This window comes from Mauremys reevesii, linkage group 1, assembly GCF_016161935.1.
Source record: "Mauremys reevesii isolate NIE-2019 linkage group 1, ASM1616193v1, whole genome shotgun sequence".
Taxonomy (NCBI): domain Eukaryota; kingdom Metazoa; phylum Chordata; order Testudines; family Geoemydidae; genus Mauremys; species Mauremys reevesii.
Genome location: NC_052623.1, coordinates 305,189,614 through 305,213,739, shown reverse-complemented (window position 1 = coordinate 305,213,739; position 24,126 = coordinate 305,189,614). Strand labels below are relative to the sequence as shown.

At 41.6% G+C, this 24,126-nt stretch overlaps 2 protein-coding genes and 1 long non-coding RNA gene across 15 annotated transcripts in view; 1 reads left to right on the top strand and 2 right to left on the bottom strand.

Moving 5' to 3' along the window:
- Nucleotides 1-24,126, top strand: part of TMEM117 (transmembrane protein 117) — a 326,908-nt gene that overhangs the window by 46,504 nt on the left and 256,278 nt on the right. For 10 of the 11 annotated variants that reach the window (XR_005589583.1, XR_005589582.1, XR_005589585.1 and 7 more), the window contains one exon: nucleotides 9,548-9,680. Coding sequence is in view for 8 of the 11 variants with exons in the window: in XM_039505170.1 (XP_039361104.1) it covers nucleotides 9,548-9,680 (133 nt within the window). In the remaining 3 variants the exon portion in view is untranslated. Of the gene's footprint in view, nucleotides 1-9,547; nucleotides 9,681-14,470; nucleotides 14,742-24,126 lie in introns of those variants that run through there. The other variant, XM_039505203.1, reaches the window with a different exon arrangement.
- Nucleotides 1-24,126, bottom strand: part of LOC120386205 (P2Y purinoceptor 1-like) — a 56,630-nt gene that overhangs the window by 5,451 nt on the left and 27,053 nt on the right. The window contains exons 1-2 of one of the 2 annotated variants that reach the window (XR_005589587.1): nucleotides 4,428-4,504; nucleotides 2,086-2,221 (exon numbers count right to left, since the gene is read on the bottom strand). The gene's annotated coding sequence lies outside the window, so the exon portion shown is untranslated. Of the gene's footprint in view, nucleotides 1-2,085; nucleotides 2,222-4,427; nucleotides 4,505-24,126 lie in introns of those variants that run through there. The other variant, XR_005589586.1, reaches the window with a different exon arrangement.
- LOC120386223 lies at nucleotides 10,755-20,714 on the bottom strand. 2 transcript variants are annotated; one of them, XR_005589599.1, is made up of 4 exons: nucleotides 19,335-20,714; nucleotides 18,772-18,855; nucleotides 18,526-18,595; nucleotides 10,755-10,957 (listed from the first exon to the last, which is right to left on the bottom strand). It is a non-coding gene; the product is annotated as an uncharacterized LOC120386223 (long non-coding RNA). The 2 variants fall into 2 exon arrangements; XR_005589597.1 differs by lacking the exon at nucleotides 10,755-10,957 and having other exon boundaries at nucleotides 18,494-18,595; nucleotides 19,335-20,273; nucleotides 20,519-20,714.

The window sequence follows — 24,126 nt, the reverse complement described above, 5'->3', positions numbered from 1 at the left end:
TGGGCTAATATTTTTCCAAAAATAGTCTATTGTATAAGTAATTTTATACAAAGAGGGGAGGGATAGCTCAGTGGTTTGAGCTATTAGCCTACTAAACCCAGCATTGTGAGTTCAATCCTTGAGGGGGCCACTTAGGGATCGGGGCAAAATCAGTACTTGGTTCTGCTAGTGAAGGCAGGGGACTGGTGACTCAATGACATGTTAGGGTCCCTTCCAGTTCTATGAGATAGGTATATCTCCATATATTATTATTATTCCCTGGTATAACATTATTGATTTCAGTGGAGTTACACAAGGGATTAATTTGGCTCTATATTATTGAAAGATTAAATCCAACTACAATCTAGAAAGACATTACATCACATGCTATTTATGTAATTTAGTTCCTTAAGACCCAATCTCTTAGTTTATTTTCCCCTCTTCTCTGCTGTTCCTTAAAATTAATGCCATGATTTTAAGTGAATTGCTTTCTTTCTCTTTATTGACCTCCGCACTGCTGCCTGGCCATTCATGACTGTATTTGAACCTGCCTGTGCTATTTAGGTTGGATTACTAGTTTTTGTCATTGTGTTGTGATATTCCATCGGTGTCTTTTCTGTATTACTGACTGAGCACCATGTAATATATTCTCATTAGTTGCATGTGCTCTCAATACTGTTCTTGTTAGTTCAAGTTCTACACAACCGTATAAAACTAATGAAAAGATATTAAGAAGAGTTTTGTTATAAATATATTATCAAACATAGTTTGCAATGTTTGTTCATTCTAACATCTTATCTTTTTGGTTATTAATCATTCAGCACAATATGTTGTTTGCAGAATTGAGTTACTGTAATAAAATGTAATGAACTGTTAAAGTTGAACATTTCAAGTTCAACTGCATTCAGCATATTATATTTTCAGGATTTATGTCTGTTAGTATGCATAGAACAATATATAATATAAAAGTATTTCTAGGATATTAAGTGAGTATATGTTGTTAAGTTTTTGTAACATTTTAGCAGATAATCCACTATATACACTTTTTCATCAGGCAATGAAGTTATGCACCTATCTGAGAGTTAGAGTAAATCAAATCCTATATGGCAGAAATAAGTGACAGTAGTTGGATATTTAAGAATTTGCCAAGATGAAGCAAACATTACTTCATTAAAGTTGCATTCATTTGTGTATGTGTGTATTAATCAGTGTGATCAGTGTGAGTGTGATAGATGTATTTCTATAAAATAGGAAAAAGGAAGGCACTTTAAAATTATAGAAATGGAAGGAGTATTTAGCAAATCTTTCCCTTACCTTGTCTGAAAATGCTGAAATTATCTGTGATACAGGATTCTGTGTTCCAAACCATGTTTTGACTTTCCATTAACCTGAAGCCTTTTCAAAGTACAATACTATTTTGCAAATATTGTTAATAATCTGTGGATTTAGTAATATTCCATATACTGTGATTACTCTTCAGAGAGCAGTTGTCAAACTGCATAAGAGAGATGTATTTTACCATTAGGCTCCTCCTTTCAGTAAGGGAGGATACATTTCTATTACCATATTTTTTTCTGCATCCACCCAGTTTTACCATGAAAAAAAGACAGGTCTCATTTTAAATCTCAGAAACAGATAAAACCTTGAAAATATGCTTCAGTTGTTGTACGTGATGTGTTAGGATAGAAGAGTTGTTCCTTGCTGTGCTTTTTGGAATGATTCCATCAGTTTGCCTTTGGGCAGTGGACATGCAGTCTGATCACAAGCCTTTAGAAGGTATCATGAAGAAGCCACTGCTGATTGCACCCAAGTCACTACAACACATATTATTCAGTCTCCAGTGTTATGAGGTGAGGATAAGTTACTGCCAAGAAAATCAATACTGGTTGCATATACACTGAGCAGGGCGCATACCTTCCAGATTACAACATGGATGGCTCTCCAGAACAGATTGTCTATCACCAGGCTGCAGAAACTTCTCCTCGCTAGTGAGACGTTCCAGGTAATCCAATTAAAGCACCGAACAGGATGGGGTGCTACGATCAGTAGCATCCCCTCCTGCACCCAAACTCCCTTCCTCTTAATTAACTAGAATTTTTCACTTACCAGCAGCCTGCATTCCCCCAGCATGACGGATAGCAAAGCTTTTACTGTAGTAGGCCGGCACAGGGGCTGATGGGCTGGAGAACCAAGATTCTGCTTCCTGTGAGAAGTCACCATGGTCCAGCAGAAGAACAATGGGCTGTACACATAAGCAGTTAAGAGAATGTCAACCTAGGTGGGCAGCTCACTACAGTAAAGCCAAGAACCTGATCCCACTGTGACGTTGCACTCCATAATGTTTTATGGAAATATGCTTATGAATATGAATGATGTAGTAACTGGAATATGCTTTAGGCAAAAGGTCTCTTGTAAGGTATCATTACAAAGCTTATAATCTACTGAGTGTGTTCATCCTTTTCATATGCATGTATCATTCTTGTATCAGAAGCTAGAAATATGAACTAAACTCTGAGGGCCTATTGTAATTATGCAAAGTGTGGGCCATTAATGGCGGTTTAGAATCTTGATGGCTCCCATTCACTAGGACAATTGGTTGTAAATGGTTTATTTACCTGCAAGCCTTCCTGTGTCTGTGTGAGCCAGCCCAGGAAGAATGGAGGCTAGGGTCTCACAGGACACATGATCATGTCACAGGATACTTGAATCCATCTTAAATCTGGTACTTTTCTATTTAGAAGGAGGGGTGGGGGCCCAGAGAGACAAAAAGATTCCCACCTTGAGTCAAAGCTATAAAAGGGGGTGGAACGGAACAAAAGGGGCTTCCAGTCATGAAAACACCCCTAGTTTCCACCTAAGATGTCTGCTGGGACTAACAAGGACTGTACCAGGGGAAAGGATTTGGCCCAGACTGAGAAGGAGTCTAGTCCATGAAAGAAGCTTATTGGAACATCTCAGAGGGTGAGATTTTACCTGTAATCAGTTTCTTAATGTATTAGGCTTAGACTTGCGTGTTTTTACTTTATTTTGTTTGGTGACTTACTTTGTTCTGTCCGTTATTACTTGAAACCACTTAAATCCTACTTTTTATGCTTAATAAAATCACTTTTGTTTATTAATGAACCCAGAGTAAGTGATTAATACCTGGGGGGGAGCAAACAGCTGTGCATATCTCTCTATCAGTGTAATAGAGTTTGAGTTTACACTGTATTTATGGACAATTTATGAGTTTACCCTGTATATGCTTTATGCAAAGTAAAATGGATTTATTTGGGGTTTGGATCCCATTGGGAACTGGAAAAGCAGCAAAGAATCCTGTGGCACCTTATAGACTAACAGACGTTTTGGAGCATGAGCTTTTGTGGGTGAATACCCACTTTGTCGGATGGGAACTGGGTGTCTGGGTGCTGGAGATATGTGACCTGCTGAGCAGTTTTTGGTTAAAGTCTGCAGCTTTGGGGGCATGGACCAGACCTGGGTCTGTGTTGCAGCAGACTAGCATTGCAGCAGTGCTAAGCTGGCAGGGAAAACAGGCTCAGAGGTAATTCCAGCACGTCAGGTGACTGTCCCAAGGGGGGTGGTCTCTGTGACTGAACCCGTCACACCCGCTACACACGGATGAGCAGGTCTGGGTCCAGCCAGCCAGCCATACAAAACAATAGCAAAAGGCAACACAGTGGATACGGGTCCTATGAGATAGCTACAGAATCAGAACAGTGGTAGAGACTACATTGAGGAGAACTGTTGAGTAGCAGCAGACAGCCAGAACACCCAGACATACTGGGCTAAGGCTAGGACTGGGTGGTCTTAGAAAGACCTTCAGCCATCAGCTACCCTGATGTAGCAGAGTTTGAAGAAATGAGGTATATGAGTAAGCCAGCCAACAAACTGAAGACAGCAATAGGGTGGAAGCAAGTCCCCCACCAACAGCTGCAATGTACAAGAAGTGGGAGACTGGTTCAAAGACCAGCCCACTTTAAAGACTGAGGTCTAACAGACTGCTATGTGCTGGTGGTAAAGACCATGTCCCTGAGTTGGTGTATCGCAGGGGTTGACAACCTTTCAGAAGTGGTGTGCCGAGTCTTCATTTATTCACTGTAATTTAAGGATTCGTGTGCCAGTAATACATTTTAACGTTTTTAGATGGTCTCTTTCTATAAGTCTATAATGTATAACTAAACGATTGTTGTATGTAAAGAAAATAAGGTTTTTAAAATGTTTAAGAAGCTTCATTTAAAATTAAATTAAAATTCAGAGCCCTCTGGACCAGTGGCCAGGACCCGGGTAGTGTGAGTGCCCCTGAAAATCAGCTCGTGTGCTGCCTTCGAAACGCGTGCCATAGGTTGCCTACCCCTGGTCTATCTACTAGTAATCTCTGGCCCCAGCAAGTTAGCAAATGCTGGCACAAAAGAAACAACAACAACAGTTAAAAGGAAAGATGTCACAACCTGCCTGGAAGATGAAAGGAGGTACACAGACTGCAGGAAGGAATAGTTTGGTAGAGGCAGCAAGAAGTCAGTCTATTTGCACAGTGCTTGAATTCTAGCTGCAGTTGCAGCATCTCTGTTAATAAAGAGCCAGTTTAGTTTTAGAAACGTGGAATGCTCAAATGTTATTACCCTGGACATTTGTCTGTCAGTTAATATTTTATATATCAATGACATTATCAAGAATATTTGTTTTCATCCATGGAACTCTTTTTATACAGGAACTATTGTTATCTCGATTTTTACAACTAGGGAAACTGAACTAATACTACTGCTCCCCATAGATAAACTATATATTCTTAGTCCTGGATTTACTTCTCCTTCCCAAGCCCAGACCATAGGATCAGGTTTTCCTTGCAACATGCTGATAACAAAAATATTTTTTTAGAAACTAAGAGTAGTGTCTTGTACACAAAATCTTAAAGAGGTAATCACATAAAGGCCCCTTATGCCTTTTATAAAGAGCAGTGGTGCTGATCTATAAGGACCAATACCCTTCCTTAACTTTTGAAAGTTTAGCTTCATTCACATTTACCAGTTTACATTTAGGTGCAGGGTCTGGTAAATGTGGACAGTGTCTACAGAAAATATACACTAATTAGAAATGAGCTGTTCAAATCTAACCCAACTGGTCAATTTCATATTTCACTGCTTTTTCAAAATTCATAGATTCTAGGACTGGAAGGGACCTCGAGAGATCATCGAGTCCAGTCCCCTGCCCTCATGGCAGGACCAAATACTGACTAGACCATCCCTGATAGACATTTATCTACCTACTCTTAAATATCTCCAGAGATGGAGCTTCCACAACCTCCCTAGGCAATTTATTCCAGTGTTTAACCACCCTGACAGTTAGGAACTTTTCCTAATGTCCAACCGAAACCTCCCTTGCTGCAGTTTAAGCCCATTGCTTCTTGTTCTATCCTTAGAGGCTAAGGTGAACAAGTTTTCTCCCTCCTCCTTATGACACCCTTTTAGATACCTGAAAACTGCTATCATGTCCCCTCTCAGTCTTCTCTTTTCCAAACTAAACAAACCCAATTCTTTCAGCCTTCCTTCGTAGGTCATGTTCTCTAGACCTTTAATCATTCTTGTTGCTATTCTCTGGACCCTCTCCAATTTCTCCACGTCTTTCTTGAAATGCGGTGCCCAGAACTGGACACAATACTCCAGTTGAGGCCTAACCAGTGCAGAGTAGAGCGGAAGAATGACTTCTCGTGTCTTGCTCACAACACACCTGTTAATGCATCCCAGAATCACGTTTGCTTTTTTTGCAACAGCATCACACTGTTGACTCATATTTAGCTTGTGGTCCACTATAACCCCTAGATCCCTTTCTGCCGTACTCCTTCCTAGACAGTCTCTTCCCATTTTGTATGTGTGAAACTGATTTTTCCTTCCTAAATGGAGCACTTTGCATTTGTCTTTGTTAAACTTCATCCTGCTGTGGTCCTTCAAATTGCTGTGCAGAAGTGAAATTGAGCCAGAGTTTCACATTGATTACTTGCATTTATCATTTCCCAGCGAGCCTCAAGTTCTGCTTCTGGGCTTTACCCTTATTACAAACTGCTTGTGAGACTATTTGTATATGTTGTGAAAAATCATGGCAAACATTTCACATACTGAACCCTCCAGAGGGCTCCCTCTGCAGAAGGGACCCTGGTAATCCGGGGATATACTGATGTGCTTTGAGACAAGATGATGATTCTGTGCGAACTAAAAAGGCAGCAAATCACCTGTTAGGTGGATGAATAAAATGCTTTGTGCCAAATTCTGCCTAGTCTTATACCCTTGCTATCCCAGTGAAATCAATATTGGATTGCACAGGATGTGTGTTATGGCCTTTGGTATCACAAAAATTTAGCAAAAATTGACTCTTTCGACTTCAAATATTTGATAAGGGAAAAGGCTCCGATTAGACAGATGAGAGAGAATAGGATGAATGAGTCAATGGGCTTTCTCCAATGGTTGAAATGAATCATAATGGTCACTAAACCTTCCTAGCTCCCCCGCAAAAATACCGGTAATCTGTTGCACTGAGTTTCATATTTAGCCTGTCAAGTTTGAAGATACAATATTGGAAATGTGTGGGTAAAGTACTAAGCATTTTCAGTGAATAAATGGTGAGAAAATGTTTAAGATTTTAGCTGATGACCCTTTAGCATTGCTGCCTACAGCAATGGGCTGTATATCACCACCTGTCATATTTAATCAGACAATCGCCTTGCCTGGTATTTAGCAGCAAATCTCTTATGTTTCTCATATATTGCTTCATCAGTAAAAATTCCTTCTGTAGTCAGATTATTAGTGGGATGTTAAATGTAATATGCTGATCTAAGCCCTTAAAAAATCAAATCTGTGATATTTTCTTTCTGTTTTTGCTGGGCCTCAGACCCTGAATGCAAAATAATTCTAAACCTTCCCACTTTCACCCACCCATTCTTTCTTTGATCTTTAATCGCTGCAAATGAAGAGCCAAGCAGAAGCTAGGAGTCATTACAGCTAAGTGTAAACTATAGAACTGGGGTATGTCATTATATTGTAGAAAGACTGTTGTGCATATGACAGTAAAGCCAATCCTACTCCAAATAAACTTGTAATATTATATTCATGAAATGATAAGAACATTAACATGAAAATAATCGCAGCTCAGATACTCCAGAGAACATTTAGTCCTCTGAGATGCAGTGACAACTTCTGGCTAGGAAATGAAAAATGATTATCTTGTTAGTAGCACTGCATGCTCTGCTTTGCAATGTGATTATTTACTATTTCTACTACATTAGCACTTCGGGCATGTCTACACTGCATCTGGGAGCTAGCTTCTCAGCTGGGGTCCATAGACTCATGTTAGCAAGGCTCTAACACTAGCTGTGTGGACGTAACTCTGACATTGCAGCTGTGGCTGGAGCTCAGACTCTCAAGTTTTCCCACGCCCACAGGCTTCAGAGCCCAAGCTGCAATATCTATGATGCTATCTTCAGAGGGCTAGCGTGAGCCTTGATAAAACAAGTCTGTAGATCCGGACTGGTAGGCTCGCTCTTAGGTGTAGAGGAAGTATTGTTATTCCCATTTTACAGGTGGGGAACTGAGGCACAGAGAAAGTAAACAGTTTGACCAAGGTCAAACAGGAAGTCAGTGGAACAATAAGAAACTGAACCCAGCTGTCCTGAGACCGAGTGCACAGCCTTAACCACCAGATCTTTCTGCGAGGTTGTCCCATCTCAGCCATTAAGCAGGGTTGAGCACGGTCAGTACTGGAATGTGAGCCCTCCAGTGTCTTGCCACAGTAGTGGTTTTGAGTAGCTCAAACCATCTGAAAATCTCCCACATTGGCATTCCATGGATATTGAACAGGATGCATGGCAACCTGCCGAACTCTACAAGAAAGGGGAAATTGCCCAGCACAATTGTCTTGGATCTTTCTGAGAGAAGGTTACAGAACAACTGCAGTAAACCAAACCCTCTGACCCAGGCAGTAATGTTTGGTAAACACCTGTGGTAATAAAGGATCCCATGGTACATTTTGAAGACTACGTGTGGCCTCGCTGTAACTGGTCAGAAAATCAACATCTAAATGAAATTTCAAAAAGAAGTTGGGGAGTGGGGGGGAGGATTATGTGAATATTTTTGGTTGTTTGTTGTTTTTGGCCAGCTCTAGGCTAGGCCACATTCTAATTTAGGAGTTCCCAATCTAAGGGCTCAGTCTAAGGTGCTGAGCATTGTAGGCCTGATTCAGTATAGCACTTAAGCATATGCTTAGGTTTAAATCAATGGGATTGCTCATCTGCTTAAAGTTAAGCATGTGCTTAAGTGCTTTGCTAGATAAGGACCAGAGTACTCAGGACTTTGCAGGATCAAGCCCTAACTTTGGAAATACCCGTTCAGTTGTATAATTCCCCTTCTAAACAAACACCCTCATACTCCTTGAACTGGAGTCCTGCTGCCCCTGACTCAGAAGGACAGCAGTTTCCACTTCCAATCACTGCTTTTCAGTGTACATATTATTTGTAAGACATTTTGGGGGAACAGTTAAAGTAAAAGATGCTTAGACAATTTAAAACATTTTAGTGGAGAAAAAGGTGATAGATGCTGAGAAAGATGTGGATCAACTATTAACTGGTAGTGTGTGTTTGATTATTGTTTATTTTACTTCTTGCAAAAAGAAAACTTGTGTGTTTTCATTGCATTTATGAACCAGATACGCTAAACAGATTTTAAGCTTGGTTATATTCCTGTTATAGAGCAAACCAACCTTCTTTTGCTTCAGTATGGTATTTACATCATTTTTTTCATTTTTTTTTAATGTTTTCTGTTTTGCATTTTGGCTTTTCCTGAGCCTAACAGTTTCCTGTATTTTTTGCACAGGTTGCCATTTCTCCTCTCTGCTTGCAAAATGGTTTGTTATTGTTTCTTATGAATTTTAGCACCCCGTTCAGATCAAATAATAAGACTAAGGAGTTCTATCAGTGCCACAGAATGTGGATATCGTCTGCAAGCCCTTTCATGGGGAATTTGAGAAGTGTGAACACAGAACTCTAAGGCACATCTTTTGCAAAAGTATATCCTATAAAATAGTTAACCTGCAGCATAGCACAGTACAAAAAAAGTGACTCTTGCCCTGAGTTTTAAGTTGGCTTTTAGATTAATTCCAGAGACATTTTCCCCCTTGTATAGTAATTTGTCTTAATTGAATTAATGTGGTATTCTCCTTGAACAAACTAGGGCTGAGATTCTACAGTTTGAACCACTAGTACAGACCCTTGCTCAGCCCATGGGGTTCCTTATAGATACAGGGGTCCACACTAGTGTATCAGATTGTAAATTGGGTGGACATCAGTTTATGGAGCGCATACCCAAATACCTTATAATATTGCAGGAATATTCTCCAGCTATGCTGAGTGCAAGAAAAGGCTGAAAATGGTATAGAAACTGTAAAATCCTGAAAAAAATTATAGAAAATCAAGTTATTGTATTTCATAAGTACAGTTTAGCAAACTGTTTTGCTCTTGCTATAAAGTAGAGATACATTTGTATTCTGGATAAAATAGAACTGATTTCTCATAATATTCACACCACAGGTCAGTTACTCCGGCTAAAGATGTTTCGAGAGGATCATGGATCTTGGATGACAATGTTCTTCAGCACCATTCTCTTCCTTTTCATTTTTTCTCACATTTACAACCTGTGCCTCCTTATGGCAGGGAATATGAGGTAGGCCATGGGTTTTATTTTCTCTGTCTTCTATTGGTGTATATATTCTCTCTAGAATTTATTTTATAGCGTGCTCCTTGTATAATTACCAGTTTACTATAATGAAAACTCATTAGCATTTGAAATCTACCTTTTTCACACCTCTGTTTTTCTGAATTTAGGCATGATGGTAATTTAGCAGCTTGACTGACTAAGAGGTTTGATGATCAGTGATGAGTAGTATTAAGCTAATTAGTTCACAATTATAAAAATGTGACCTCAGCTATTAATTAAGCCAACTTACTAATGATTCTTGTATCTACTGCTTATAGTTTGTTCACAGGAAAAACTACATTAAACTGAAGTTAAGGTGAGCATGTATCAGTAATTTAAGGGTAAAAACATTACAGGGACATTGTAATTATCCCAGTACGAAGCATTACAACCCAGGAAATTCAGATGATCAAATGGGTGAATATCTTGTCTACTTAGCAAGCCGAAAAAGATACTATTAAGGAATGTGATGATGTGTTGTTTAATGGACTGAAATGCATTAAGGAAATATAAATGTGATATATTATAGGTCCCAGTGTGCTGCCAAAAATATATGCAGCATGTGAAGTCCCATTACCAACATAAGATAAAATAAAAGCTGTACTTGACTAGATGATAAAACAACTGGGCTAATAATGTGGTTACTATAATAACACCAAACATTATGAAGTTGTATTGTTCCAATAGATACGAATAAGGGCATCAAATGCAATTACTATCCTAGGAGAGCAAGTGTCCATGTGGTCAGAAAACCATCAAGGCTCTGAGATGCTAGTTACTGATAGATGCCCAATATAAGCAAGGTAGGATAATCCTCCCAGCTCATGAGGTTTAGGTCTTACATGTCCATCCTGCATTTGTATCTGTTATTGACCATCATTTTGTTATTATTATGCTTTATTTGCATTTGATTTTCCAAAAAATAGAAGATATAACTAGCTCTTGGAGTCAGTGAATACTGGGCCCTGCCAGGTGACAGCATTAAGATTTTGTAACCTTGACTCATATTCGGAAATGAAGTTAATTCACTCTTGCCAGTACTTCTGTGCCTCGCCTTTATTACACTCTCCCTTGTTTTGTTTGCGTACTGCCATCTGTGCTGAAACGTCCGTGTGATAGTCAAAGCCCATGTGCACACAGACAGACACGATCTATTTATAAAATAGCATGTATCAATCAATCAATCTTCTTATGGAATATGAAATAAAGTCTCTTCATCCTTGGTATTTATGCCAGTCTGATATCTGAAAAAAATTATTATGAGAAATTGACTATGCTATGCCTGGTGAATCATTTGGACTCAACAAATGCTCTGAAGGTTTATTGGAATGTGCTTGATGCATTTCTAGCATTGGGACAGTAGGCAAGAATGTAAACAAACAGTCAAAATCTCACTCTTCAACTCTGTGACTTTGATGTAGAATAATATCACTTCCTCCCACATCATATATGTGTCTGCTATACTTATCCTGCAAAATTCTTCCATTCAGAAGCAAACGTTTCAAGTGTAGATAGTGTATTCAGACAAAATAGAGCTTGAATTGGTTCTCTCAGAGTACAGGTAATGAGTGCAGTATGCATTGATTCTCAGAAAAAAAACACCAGTTGGGTTTGGGAGACTCATCAACAAAAGAGAAAATGCCAGAGCCTACTGTTTAACTCTGTCTTACAGTGACATTTTAGAGAGTGGAATTCCTCTCATTTTAGTGAATGTAATGTTTATGAAAGCTGCTTGCTGTATACAAAGGAGTTAAAGCATGGACAACACACTTTGCTACACTGCCTTACTAGTGCAGCCCAATCCTACACTGGAGGAACTGGCATTGACGATAAAGGGGTAAGTCAGTATCCATGGTCACGCAGTCTGTAGTCTCTGCACAGATTGCTGACATGAATACTTACTGTGATGTGGATTCCTGAACATTAAATACTTCAAAATAAAAGCATTTACAATAATAAAATCATCCTTCCAAAACGAGGGCAGAGAACAGGGCTTTTTTTAGGGGTGGGCAAGCAGTGTGGTCACCTTGAGTGTCAACTTCTTGGAACGTTTTCCACCCTGACTGGCAAAAGCTGGCTGAGAGAGCCTTAAAACCCCAACCCCCCACGACTGAGTGGGAAAAGATCAACTCTTCTTGTGCATGTATGCACATCACTTTGTCCGTCTACCAGCTAGCTTTGTGTGATGGCAGGGGAATGAAGCTGACAAGTTTCTTCATCTCTGAATACTGGATCTTGTCAATGAAAAGTCCCTAGTGGCTCACAGAATGGAGATATTGGGAGAGTGATGAATGTTGCCAGACGCATGTCTGCGCCTGGTGAACACAACAAAAACAATGTCCTGTTGGGGGTTGGAGTGGGTAGGTTTGGAGTGAGTGAGTGAGTCCCAAGACAGTAGATAGAGCTTTAACATTGTTTCAAGACTCATCTTGGAGTATGTGATAGGTTTGTGTTTATTGATGACACATGTTTTTTTAAGTGCTCTTTCAATGAGTGTTTTATGTTTGTCAAACCCAAGAATGTTTCATTAGTGTCCCTTTAAAAGTAAAAGTTTAGGAATTGTGCTTTACTGGGCACTGAAAATAGGTAGCCAGTTTGTTGGTGGCTGAATACACATTGTGCAGCCAAAGGTTGCTTGGAGAGTATGAGCAGCTGGATCAAAATCTTTGTGATTAGCCATGTGGACTGTGACAGAGTGGGGCTAGATCTCTACTGTATTGGGAACACCATCTTGCCCATGAATGTAATTTCTTGTTAGGGGCTCCACTTTGTATTGCAACCTCCATTGTAGATTAGGGCATCCATTTTTTGGCAGTAGGGGCTTGACACCTAGTTGAATGACTGTCTGTCTGAGACGTTGGCACAGAGCAATGTAATGGTATCAGGTCTGATTGTCTCTCAGTTATCAGCCCAACCGCATGAACAATGAACTCCCTCAGCCTGGGTATATGGTCCAATGAGGTCAGAGACTACATTTAAGAGGAGAATTCTCTCTCTGAAGGGAGTGTGTGTAGCAGATCATAGCTACCATGCAGGAAGTCTGGGCTAAGGAGGTAGAAAATCAGAAGAGCTGCTTATCCTATAGAGTATCAGAGGGGTAGCCATGTTAGTCTGGATCTGTAAAAGCAGCAGAGTCCTGTGGCACCCTATAGACTAACAGATATTTTGGAGCATGAGCTTTCGTGGGTGAATACCCACTTCGTCGGATGCATCCGACGAAGTGGGTATTCACCCACGAAAGCTCATGCTCCAAAACGTCTGTTAGTCTACAAGGTGCCACAGGACTCTTTGCTGCTTATCCTATAGAGGCTCACCAAAAACAGGACACAAAGGGGGGTGATTTCAAGATTGTTTGTTATTTTCCAAATATCTGTAACTCTCTAATGCTGTTGAAGAGTAAAATGCCTGTGGTTAAGAAATTCCTTTTCTAAACCTGCGTTCCTTGCTTGCCTGCCATCTTGTCTCTGAAGGGCTGGAATGCTCCTCTGGGTGGTCTAAGGCAGCTGGACTGAAGAATCTTACTGCCCAAGAAGGGTGCTAGACACAGGGTATCTGGGAATATGCCTGAGAGACCCAGAGCTACAAACTGTGACCAGTCACCACTGGAGCAGGTTGAGAATTTTCTACAAAACAATGTTTTTAAAATGCCAATTAGTTGAAACAAAAGCGTTGTGGAAATTATTCACTTTTGATGGAAGGCTTCTCAGAACTAGAGGCAGGGAGAGGGGTGAGATAGAGGGGCCCTGGAATAGCCAGGTGGCTAGGGCACTTGCCTGGAATGTGGGAAACCCCTCTTTAAGATCCTACTCTGCCTGATTCAAAGTAAGGACAGGAACGTGAACCTTGGTATGCCATGTTCTAGATAAGTGCTCTTCATCTCTTTTCTGTTGGAGCTGTTCCTCATTGTATAAATATGCTTTCAGTAAGAGACACTGACTAGCCTCGTGGTTAAGGAACTCACGTAGGATAGTCAAGTCCCTGTGACTACCCACATCCCAAGAGAATTCCCTAACCCCTGGGGTGGGTCTCTCTGCTTTTTATGAAGCATTTCTAAAGGTCACACTTCTGTTCTAACGTGGAACTGGAAAAATGTTTGAAGTTGTGAAAATGTTCACAGGACAAGAAAACTATTTCCCACCCAGCCCTTGTCACTCTTCAGACCCTGATGAGATGTGGTTCCTAGCAGGTGGGTTCACTCACAACAGACTGGTGTCCGTCCAGAGAGAGGGACGGGGGCAGGTTGTGACAGTGACCTTCATAACACTGAGTTGGCATGTAAGTTAAGGCAGCTGAGAGTGGCTTATGCACAGATGATGCTAGAAGTTTTATTTCAGGAAGTTCTTCCTTTAACACTAGAGTCTAAAACTGATTAAAGAGAAACTGAAGAGCGCTAGCCTGAGTGGTAATAAAGGCTGAGATTTTCAAAGGATCCTAAGGCAGTTATTTCACCAAACTTCCCTAGAATTCAATGGGATTTGTATGCATAAAGCCCCTTTGAAAATCTTGGCCAGAGAGCTTTGCCTAGGATCTGCCTGCTTGAGAGTCTGCCCTGCTCCTTCTGCCGTATTGCCAGGAGTGAGGCAATAGTGAAAAGGGTGCTTTTGAGCAGTAATTCTCAGTTTTTACATAGCACTTTTCATCCTTAGGTCTCAGAGCACTTTCCAAAGAACAGTGTATATCAGTATCCTCATTTCACAGGTGGGGGTGCTGAGTCACAGAGATGAGTGACTTGCTCAAGGTCACATGGTAGGTAGAACCTCTCCTGACTACCAAGCCACTGCCCTGTGTTTTAGGCCCAAATATTTAGCCACCTTCATACTGTTTTAATCTACTGTGGCCTTCCGTGGTCTAAATTCTATTATCTTGTACTCAAGTCTACTAGTGCTGGCCCTCTGTCAAAAGTCCTGCCTAGCTCTTGATGTCACTCAGGCATCTCTAGAAGATTATTGGCTCCACGATGTCATAATGCAGACAGGACTTCCAGCAGCTGCCAGGGTGGGTGGACAGCATGTCTCTGACAGGACAAAGGTAAAGATGCTATTATTTTTAAAGCAATAGTTGGTCTTTTGCTCTTATGCAGTATTGGTTAGCTGAGACTATTCACATTTTTACAAACCTCATCACTGATTCTGATGCAAGAAAGGAACTGATAAATGAGAAAAAGGCTGTGTTAATTTAAAACTTAATTTCAAACATATGAAAGAGAGGGGGGGAAGTCCTTCTTAGCCAAGTGGAAAAGAACAAATTGTGAGGGTGAGAGAAAATGGTATAAAACCACTGTATTGTAATCACACAGCATTTGATGTTTGTAAATGTGTTCTGGGAAGAGCCACATGATGGCAGCAAAAGTCATGTTTTAAAAATAAATATGATGGGTGTGAGTTAAGAGCAGCAGGATTTTTTTTGACTGAAAACTATTTTTTATTCTGGATTTTTTGGTGTCAAAATCTCAAACTGAATTTCTTTCCTTTTCAATCTGTTTAGATTCATTTCAACAAAGACATTTTTATTCTTGAACTATCTTTCATATTACTTGCTCTCATTGGACTATAGACCACCCAATTATACTATTGTATGGAAAGATACTATAAATTCATAAGATTAATTGAAGTTTGTTTCAAATGGGACACTTTAAAATGGAACATTGGCCTCCTGTTTAAAGAAAAAAAAATCTATGGATGTGGTCAGCTATATCATTATTCAATAGTAAAAAGTAATTTAAAGCTGTAGCCACAACACACTCTCTCTGGTTGTTGATTATGACCTTCTGCAGTGAATAATATGGTTGTCACTATTGTCTCATGTGAGTGCTGGATCTCTCAACAGTTTTTGAAGCGCTTTCTATATATAGTCTTTCACCGTGATTCAGTTGTTTTTATATAGTTTGAGATTAACATTTCTTGGTACTCCTGTGTCTTTGTTTTAATATAGCATGTTTCAAGCATGTGCTTAGTCCTATTGAAGTCAAGAGGTGAAACTTTGGCTCCACTGAAGTCAATGTCAAAACTCCCATTGACTTTAACAGAGCCAAGATTTCACCCAATGACTGTGCTAAATCCACAAAGGCCCTGAAGCCTTTAAGTCCTGTTTTTAGGCACCACTGCATTCCACCAAACTCCTGCTCAGCTGCTGTCTAACCCTGCAAGTGCCTAAAGTTGATTGGCACCTAAGTTTTTGCCATAAAAGTTGCCTAGGTGCCTTCGTTTCTGCCTCTAAGTATGTGTGCTGCTGCCTCACTTCAGACACGTAGGTGTCTGTCTCCTGCCTAAACCCCAGAACAATCCATGAACCAGAGGAAGATAGGTGTTCCTCTGCCTAAGTCACCTGTGGAGGGCCAGTTTGGTATGTGCCTAGGGGCCACCTAACGTGTGTGTGTGTGTGTGTGTGTGTGTGTGTGTGTGTGTGTGTGTGTGTGTGTGTGTGTGTGTGTGTGTGTGTGTGTGTGTGTGTGTGTGTGTGTGTGTGTGTGTGTGTGTGTGTGTGTGTGTGTGTGTGTGTGTGTGTGTGTGTGTGTGTGTCCTTTAGCCCAGTGGTTAAGGGCACTCCCCCAGGATATGGAAGATCCTAGTTTAAGTCCTCCATTTGCCTAAAAAGGAGAGGGAGTTGAACAGTCTCCTATCTCACAAGAGAATGCTCTAACCACTAGGCTCTGGAAGGTTTCCCTCTTTAATTAAATATTAATTGGCCAAAAAGAGTAGGAATTACACTATAGGCTAGTGGTTAGGGCATTCACCTGAGAAGTGGTAGAACCCTGTTCAACTCCTCTATCATCAGTCAGTGAGGGAGACTTGAACCAGGGGTTTCCTATATCCCAGATGAGAATTCTAACCACTAGGCTAAAGATTATAAGGGCAATAGTGCTGCTCTTACTCCTGCTTCCCTTCCCCAAGCTGTTGTGTGGTGTTCAACCACCTCTGATCAGGCCCTGCAGGTGATTTAGGTGGATGAGTGCCGGTCTTCCTGGTTCATGAATCACAAGCAGAGCTAGACACCTTCTTGCAGCAAGGATTCAGATGACCAGGGCTTAGGATGCATCGCTCTTGTTGGCATCTCCCATTAGCTACCATAGGCGACTCCCCACCTAGTATGCTGGGTTTGTGGATCTCTTTCCAAGGCACCTCTCTCCCCTGCATACATTGTATACAAGCCTCAACTCCTAACTCAGGCTGTGTGATCTCAATGCGTTCCTGTGATTTTTCTAGTCACCTAAATTTTAGGCACTGTGAAGCACAGTGCCACAACATCCAAGTCCCTTTTGTAGATCTGGGCCTTCGGGCCTAATTAAAACAAATCTCCAGTTGATGAAAACAAATACTGACATTCTTATTTATCACCAAAACAAAAACAGGAAACAAGTTACATATTTAAGAACTACAATAGTAAATATCCCTTAAAATACATTAACTTTATCCTAATCCTACCTAAATAATTACTGAACCTTTTCCAGTGCAGACAAATGTAGATCCTTGTGCCTCTAGAAACAGGTACTTTCTAGCAGTTACTCAGTTATATGAAGTATAAGATGGACATGTCATCAGTATTGTTTTTTTCAAGCAAGTTTCTGAGGAAAAGGCAAAATTCTTTTCCTGGCTATAATTAACCTCCATCTGAACTCTAAAGACCACAATGGAGCTATGCCAATTTACACCAGCTGAGGAGTCCACCTCTCCATTCTAAAGTTTCCCACCAAAACATATGTATCATTAAAAAAAATAATATTCCATTATTGTGGTCTCTTATTATCAAGTTGACATCCCATAATAGACAGCATAAATAGTTTCCCCGTCCTTGTAGCACCCCAACTAGACACAAATATGAATTTATGATAACCCCTACACAAGCAGATGTAGGAAGGGGAAAAGAGGGTTTGTGCTGTTCTGAGGTTCAATAAGTTCATTCTCTTGTGGCCTGCCAGAGGGAATGAATTCCACAGACATGAGCCCTCTATCCTACCCTTAGATACTGGTCTTCTGGTGACTGTAATCGAAAGAGCCTCAGCTGATCTCAGTGGTTGCGATGATGCAAAGGGAGACTGGAACCAGCATATCTAAGGAAGTGCCTAATAATGCTGACTTTAGTTAAAAGTAGCATCTGGAAGTTCACCTAGAAGGCAATGCACCTGATAGATCACAGGTGTAAAATGCTCACACTAACCCACTCCAAAAATGTAGAAGTCTGAGGCTAAGTGGTCCTCAATTGTAGCCCAAACTACAGCATACTATAATAATCCTACCATGAGGTGACAAAAGCTGGGAGGCCTTTGATGAGATCACATCAGCAAGGAGAGGCCACATCCTCTTAGCTTACCACAGAAGAGAAAAATGTCATGATCCACCACGGATACGGGGGGAGGGGGGGGGGAGACGGAAGGAACTTCAGTCTGTTATGTTCACAGGACATAAAGAAGTTAAATACAAATATAAGAGTCTTTCTGGAATTGTGTGATACCAAGAAAAAACGTAGTTTTAGTCAGAAACCTAATACTCAAGAACTAAAACCAGAGAGAAACAAAGCAGGCTGCTCTATAAGCAGAGAGACAGGATTCAAGCCATCTTATTCTAGGCTGACTTTTTCCTGAATGACTCTGATTGCACACTTCCTTACAGAGAGGCCCCTTGCCTGCAAGCAGGACCAGGAAATCCTCCCTTTTCTTTTATGTAATAACTTGCAATTCCAACACGAGAGTCACGATACACGAGAGTCACATACTCTAAGCATCTTAACCTTTTTGGCTAGGGGTACACATTCTCCATCAGTTGATAGATCAGTCACAACCCTAATGAGTTCCTTATGTTAACTCTGCAAACATCACCTCCATCTTTCCTGGATTAGACTTCAGCAAGTTTATCTTCCTCCAGGGTCAGGCAAGAAAAATGCACAATCTGGATGGCATAAAAATAAGATGTAGAGGTGAGTGTCATACACATGTTAGTGGCTCTGAAGTCCAAAACCTTTTACATTCTAAAAATCCCATGCTCTTCCTTCTCCCTCCCCCGAAGATGAGATAGACTAGAATCTTGTAGGACCCCTGAAATGAGTGTAACGGAGTCACACTCACCTCTTGCGAGTGCCCCCTGTCCAAGTACATGTGCCTGCACTCACTCTCTCATTCAGTTTGTGGTGAATCTTCGGTGTCTCAGCCCTTCGGTCAAGTAACATGAAGTCCATAGGTGAAATAAAACCCCCTTCTGGGGAAACAGTTCAACAGGGGGGCCTATCCCAGTACCTCTCAGGTGGCCTTTCTTTCCCTATAGCCCTCCCTGGCTCTGGCCCTTAATTAATTCAGCAGTCTTTAAAATTGTGTTGGCCCTGATATTGAGCCATAATCCAGGTCTCCCTCCCTGGGAGTAGTGTTCTCACCTTCTCTGGGCCTTTTAGTCCCCAGCTCTCCTGCTGGGCCACTAAAAGAGTTCAGCTCCCCTTCTGAGGTGCATCAAAGTCCAGGCCATTTTCCCAATGGCTGGGGGTGGAGGTATGTCCCAGGCCCACCCTCTACTCCAGGTCCCAACCCAGGGACCCTAAAGATAGCTGCCATCTGCCATGTCCTTTTAACTAAGCTATGTTGCTGCTATGATGCTCTGGGTCACTTCCCCATGGCCCCAGAATGTTTTTCACCCTTACCTCAATGCCTCATCTTGGTTGAGTCCCAGCCACCAGCCCAGAGCTCCTCATTCCCCCAGCTCTCTGCTAGCACTGCTCTATCCAAGATCCTGTAGCTTCCTCAGGCAGGCACACCCTTCACACTTCTTCATCTCCAGCAAGGAACTGAATTCTGCACTGCACTGCAGCTCCTTTTATATGGGTCTGCTGGGCACGGATTGGCTGTTCCATTGCAGCTCCTCTCTGATTGACTGCATCCCACACCGCCACTCTAGGCAGCTTGAGGACTCTCTCCACTATCCTTTTCTGGGGCAGGATGTGGCAGGACCACAAAGCCTCCTGCAGTGGAGCCTCAGGGCCTACTCCATCCTGTCACAAAGAGACTAGGATAGAGGAGCATCTACAGAATACCAGTGCCCTGAGATCTCTTAGAAAAGAGTGAAGAATGCTCGCCAGCGGTTCTCAAACTGTGGAGTAGGACCTAAAAGTGGGTCATGACCCCATTTTAATGGGGTCGCCAGGGCTGCTGTTAGACTTGCTGGGGCCTAGGGCTGAAGCCAAAGTCTGAACCTCCACTGCTCAGGGCTGAAGCAAAAACCTGAGGGCTTCAGCCCTGGACAGCAGGGCTCTCAAGTTAGAGCTCCCCCTGCCCAGGGCTGAAGCCCTCAAGCTTCGGCTTCACCCCGCCCCCAGGGCAGCGGGGCTCAGGCTTCAGTCCTCTTTCCCGGGGTTGTGTAGTCATTTTTATTATCAGAAGGGGGTCATGGTGCAAAGAAGTTTGAGAAATGCTATAATCCACTCCTCTTGGGGCACAGAGCTATGTCAATAACATCTCTTGGTCAGTTGCTGAAAAGGCAGTGACAGAATTGGAACTGTGCTGTCACAGTTTATGAATACCGTATGTTGACCTGGTTATTGGGATGTTTACTGTGCGAACATATTGGTTTAGTGTTGTAGAGTCTGTAAGGAAAAACAAACAGGATGGTAAAATGAATCAAGATAAGCCACTTTTCTGCAAACACGTAAGGGTGTTAAGACAATGCCAAGGCAGGAAAAGGCCTGGGAACATACAAGATCAAAATACTATTGCAATTAAAAAAACAACAGACTCTCTTTTGAGAGACAGGGATATTTTTCAGAGGAATTAGGCTGAGACTCAGCCACCTGCTGGGGTGTATGAAGTTAGGCCTGCCTAGGTTACTAACCAAGGATGGTTACGTTTAGACCTTTTGTTGTTTTTAAATTCTACAATGCTTTGTTTCTACTGTTTAAAATAAACAGTACTTAGGTTTAACAAGGCTATCTGATCACTGTACACCACTGGTCACACTCCTAAAGGGAAGAACTACAGTTGTCAGAACCTCGCTGGACCTGCTGGGTAAACACGGTTGATAGAGAGAGTGCTGTAGACCAGGCTAAGAGGAGAAGGCATGTCTGATATCTGAGGTGATACACTCAGAGAGACCACAAAGGGGACAGAGGTGCAGCTGACCTTGCAACTATGACATGGGGTCCTGTGGAGTTGCCATGGTGACAACTGGAATGTGTTTGTGATGTGGTTGGTCTTTACAGCCCTCGGCTTCCCCCCCCCCCCCCCGTTAACATTAATGTCCTTTTAAATGTGAGCAACAACACAAGGCCAAATAAATTGATCATAAAGCTATATATATTTACACTTCAGGCATAAGTTCATATACAACCCTGTTAAGTGTTTGCTATATCATCTTCTTCTTTTGAAATAGTGTATTTGTTCAACAAAACCAAGCTATTTAAAATGTTCAAAATTTCAACTAATATATCTATTAATTTGTAGTAAATATAAAAAATTAGCTATCACAAGGGAAATATTTCCATTTTCTTTTTGCTGACATTATAAATTTGTCATTTTTGAAATTTTTTGTTCACATCATTAGTGTACTGGCCAAAAGACTGACTTTTCCTTTGCTCACACCAGGGGCATTCACTGACACTACTGACACTTTGCGAAGACCAGTGTTGTGACTGTGACACTGCTTGGTTTCATCTTTCACATTTCAGAACATTGCAGTAATAGACACTGATAATGTTTTTAATTTACCCACGCTGTTATGTTGCAGATATAATCTTGGACTGCAGTAGCTTTGTCCTTTGCACTCAGCCAGAGCTTCTGCTGTTGTAATCAGCATAGCAATATTACAACTACTGGAGCTATCCCAATTTTTACCAGCTGAGGATCTGGACATTATTTTCACTTTCTTTCCACTGTTTGGTGATAACCAATTGAACTTGCTTTGGCTCTGTCATGCAGGTATTCAGATAAATCCAAATGCAATTTTGATAGATGGAGAATTAATATGACACAAAAAACTTCATGAAAAGTAGTTTTTCAAGATGAAATAATTTAGGTTGTCAAAAAATATATTATTTTAAAAGGGGACTGTATCTGCAAAATTAGTCATCAATCCTGCAGAGACTTGCACATGTACTTAACTTCACATCTTATTAGCCCCATTGACTTCTGTGTAACTACTTACATGAATTAAGGTAAGAACATAAATAAGTCTGTGCAGGATTGGGGCCTTAATGTTTACAGATGAGAGACTAGCTAGAGAGGGTAACCTAATTCTTTGAAATTATCTAAAAACAATTTTGTATCTTTTCTTCATAAGATTCAGGATTCACGGTGTTTAGTTTTTGAGAGAACGTTTTAATATTGTATGAGCTTGGAGGAATACTTGTGATATGTTATCACCCCCAAGAATGTTATCACACTAGTAAGACATGCTAGTTTGTTGTCAACATACAAAATCGGGCCATAGAAATTGATACTAGTAATATCAGGGCTTGGCTACACTTGTGAGTTAGAGCGCATTAAAGCAACCCCAGGTACCCTAACTCATGACATGTCCACACTGGCAAGACACGTACAGCGCCCGGACTCCGCAGCAGGAGCGTGTGACGGGTTAAAGCACAGATACCCCTTGGGAGCTGCCACCTGATGTGCCCAGACTACTTCTACCCCTGCTTTCCCTGCCAACTCGGGACCCCAGCACCCTGTCTTGCTGAGCCAGACATGCCCATCTGCTCCAACAAAGACCCAGGGTTTGAATTACTTGCTCTGAAGCTGCAGGCTTAACTGAAAGCAGCTTACAGAAGTTTTCTTGTCTTTAACACTCAGATGCTCAACTCCCAATGGGGTCTAAACCCAAATAAATCCGTTTTACCCTGTATAAAGCTTATACAGGGTAAACTCATGAATTGTTCACCTTCTGTAACACTGATTAAGAGATGTGCACAGCTGTTTGCACATACTCTGGGTTAATTAATAAATAAAAAGTGATTTTATTAAATACAGAAAGTAGGATTTAAATGGTTCCAAGTAGTGACAGACAGAACAAAGTGAATTACCAAGCAAAATAAAACACACAAATCTATACCTAATACAGTAATACAATTGAGTACAGATAAAATCTCACCCTGAAAGATGTTTCAATAAGTCTCTTTCACAGACTGGACACCTTCCTAGTCTGGGCACAATCCTTTCCCCTGATACAACCCTTGTTCCAGCTCAGATGGTAGCTAGGGGATTTCTCATGATGGCTCCTCTTTTCTCTGTTCCACCCATTTATATATCTTTTGCATTAGGCGGGAATCCTTTGTCCCTCTGGGTTCCCCCCACCCCTTCTCAATGGAAAAGCACTAGGTTAAAGATGGATTCCAGTTCAGGTAACATGATCACATGTCACTGCAAGACTTCATTGCCCACTTGCCAGCGCACACATGTACAGGAAGACTTACAGGTAAAACAAAGCCATCTGCAGTCAGTTGTCCTGGTTAATGGGAGCATCAAGGTTCCAAACCATCATTAATGACCCACACTTTGCATAATTACAATAAGACCTCAAAGTTATATTTCAGATACAAGAGTGGTACATTTATACAAATAGGATGATCACACTCAGTAGATTATAAGCTTTGTAATGATACCTTACAAGAGACCTTTTGCATGAAGCATATTCCAGTTACATTAGCATATTTTCATAAAATCATATAGAGTGCAATGTCACAGAGCGCTCCTGGTAATCAACCTCAACGAGAAGCATAATGCCTGCTGCGCCTCAGCTGGAGCACCACAGCGCCAGTGTTGACGCCCTGGTCTATTAATGCGCTCTGACTGGCCTCCAGAAGTGTCCCACAATGCCTGCTCTAGCCACTCTGGTCATCACTTTGAACTCTATTGCCCTGCCCTCAGGTGACCAACCATCAGACCCAGGGCCAGCCTTAGGGCAATTCCCCTGATTCCTGGGAATCGGGGCCTGCGGCTAAGAGGGCCCCACAGCGTCCGGAAGAGGGGCCCCACACCCTCCACCGAAGTGCCGCTGGAAACAGCGACAACTGATTGAGGTGCCACCAAATTGCCGCTGCTATTTTTGGCAGCAACTCAATCACTGCCGCTCTCTTCGGTGGCATTTCGGTGGCAGCTCTTTCGAATCGGGCTCTGCATGTCCTAAAGCCGGCCCTGGTCAGACCCGCCCTTTAAATTCTTTAGGAATTTTGAAAAGCCCCTTCCTATTTTTTTAGCAAGGTGTGGTGTGCTCTCTGTAAATCTTTCCAGGTGACCATGCCTCCACATGCCAGGCGATCCTCAGTATGGAGCAATGGCAAGGTGCTGGACCTCATCAGTGTTTGGGGGGAGGAAGTGGCCAGTCCCAGGTGCACTCCAGCCGTAGGAATTACGATACCTTCGGGCAGATATCAAGGGACATGATGGAAAGGGGCCATGACCAGTACATACTGCAGTGCAGGGTTAAAGTGAAGTAGCTGCGGAATGTCT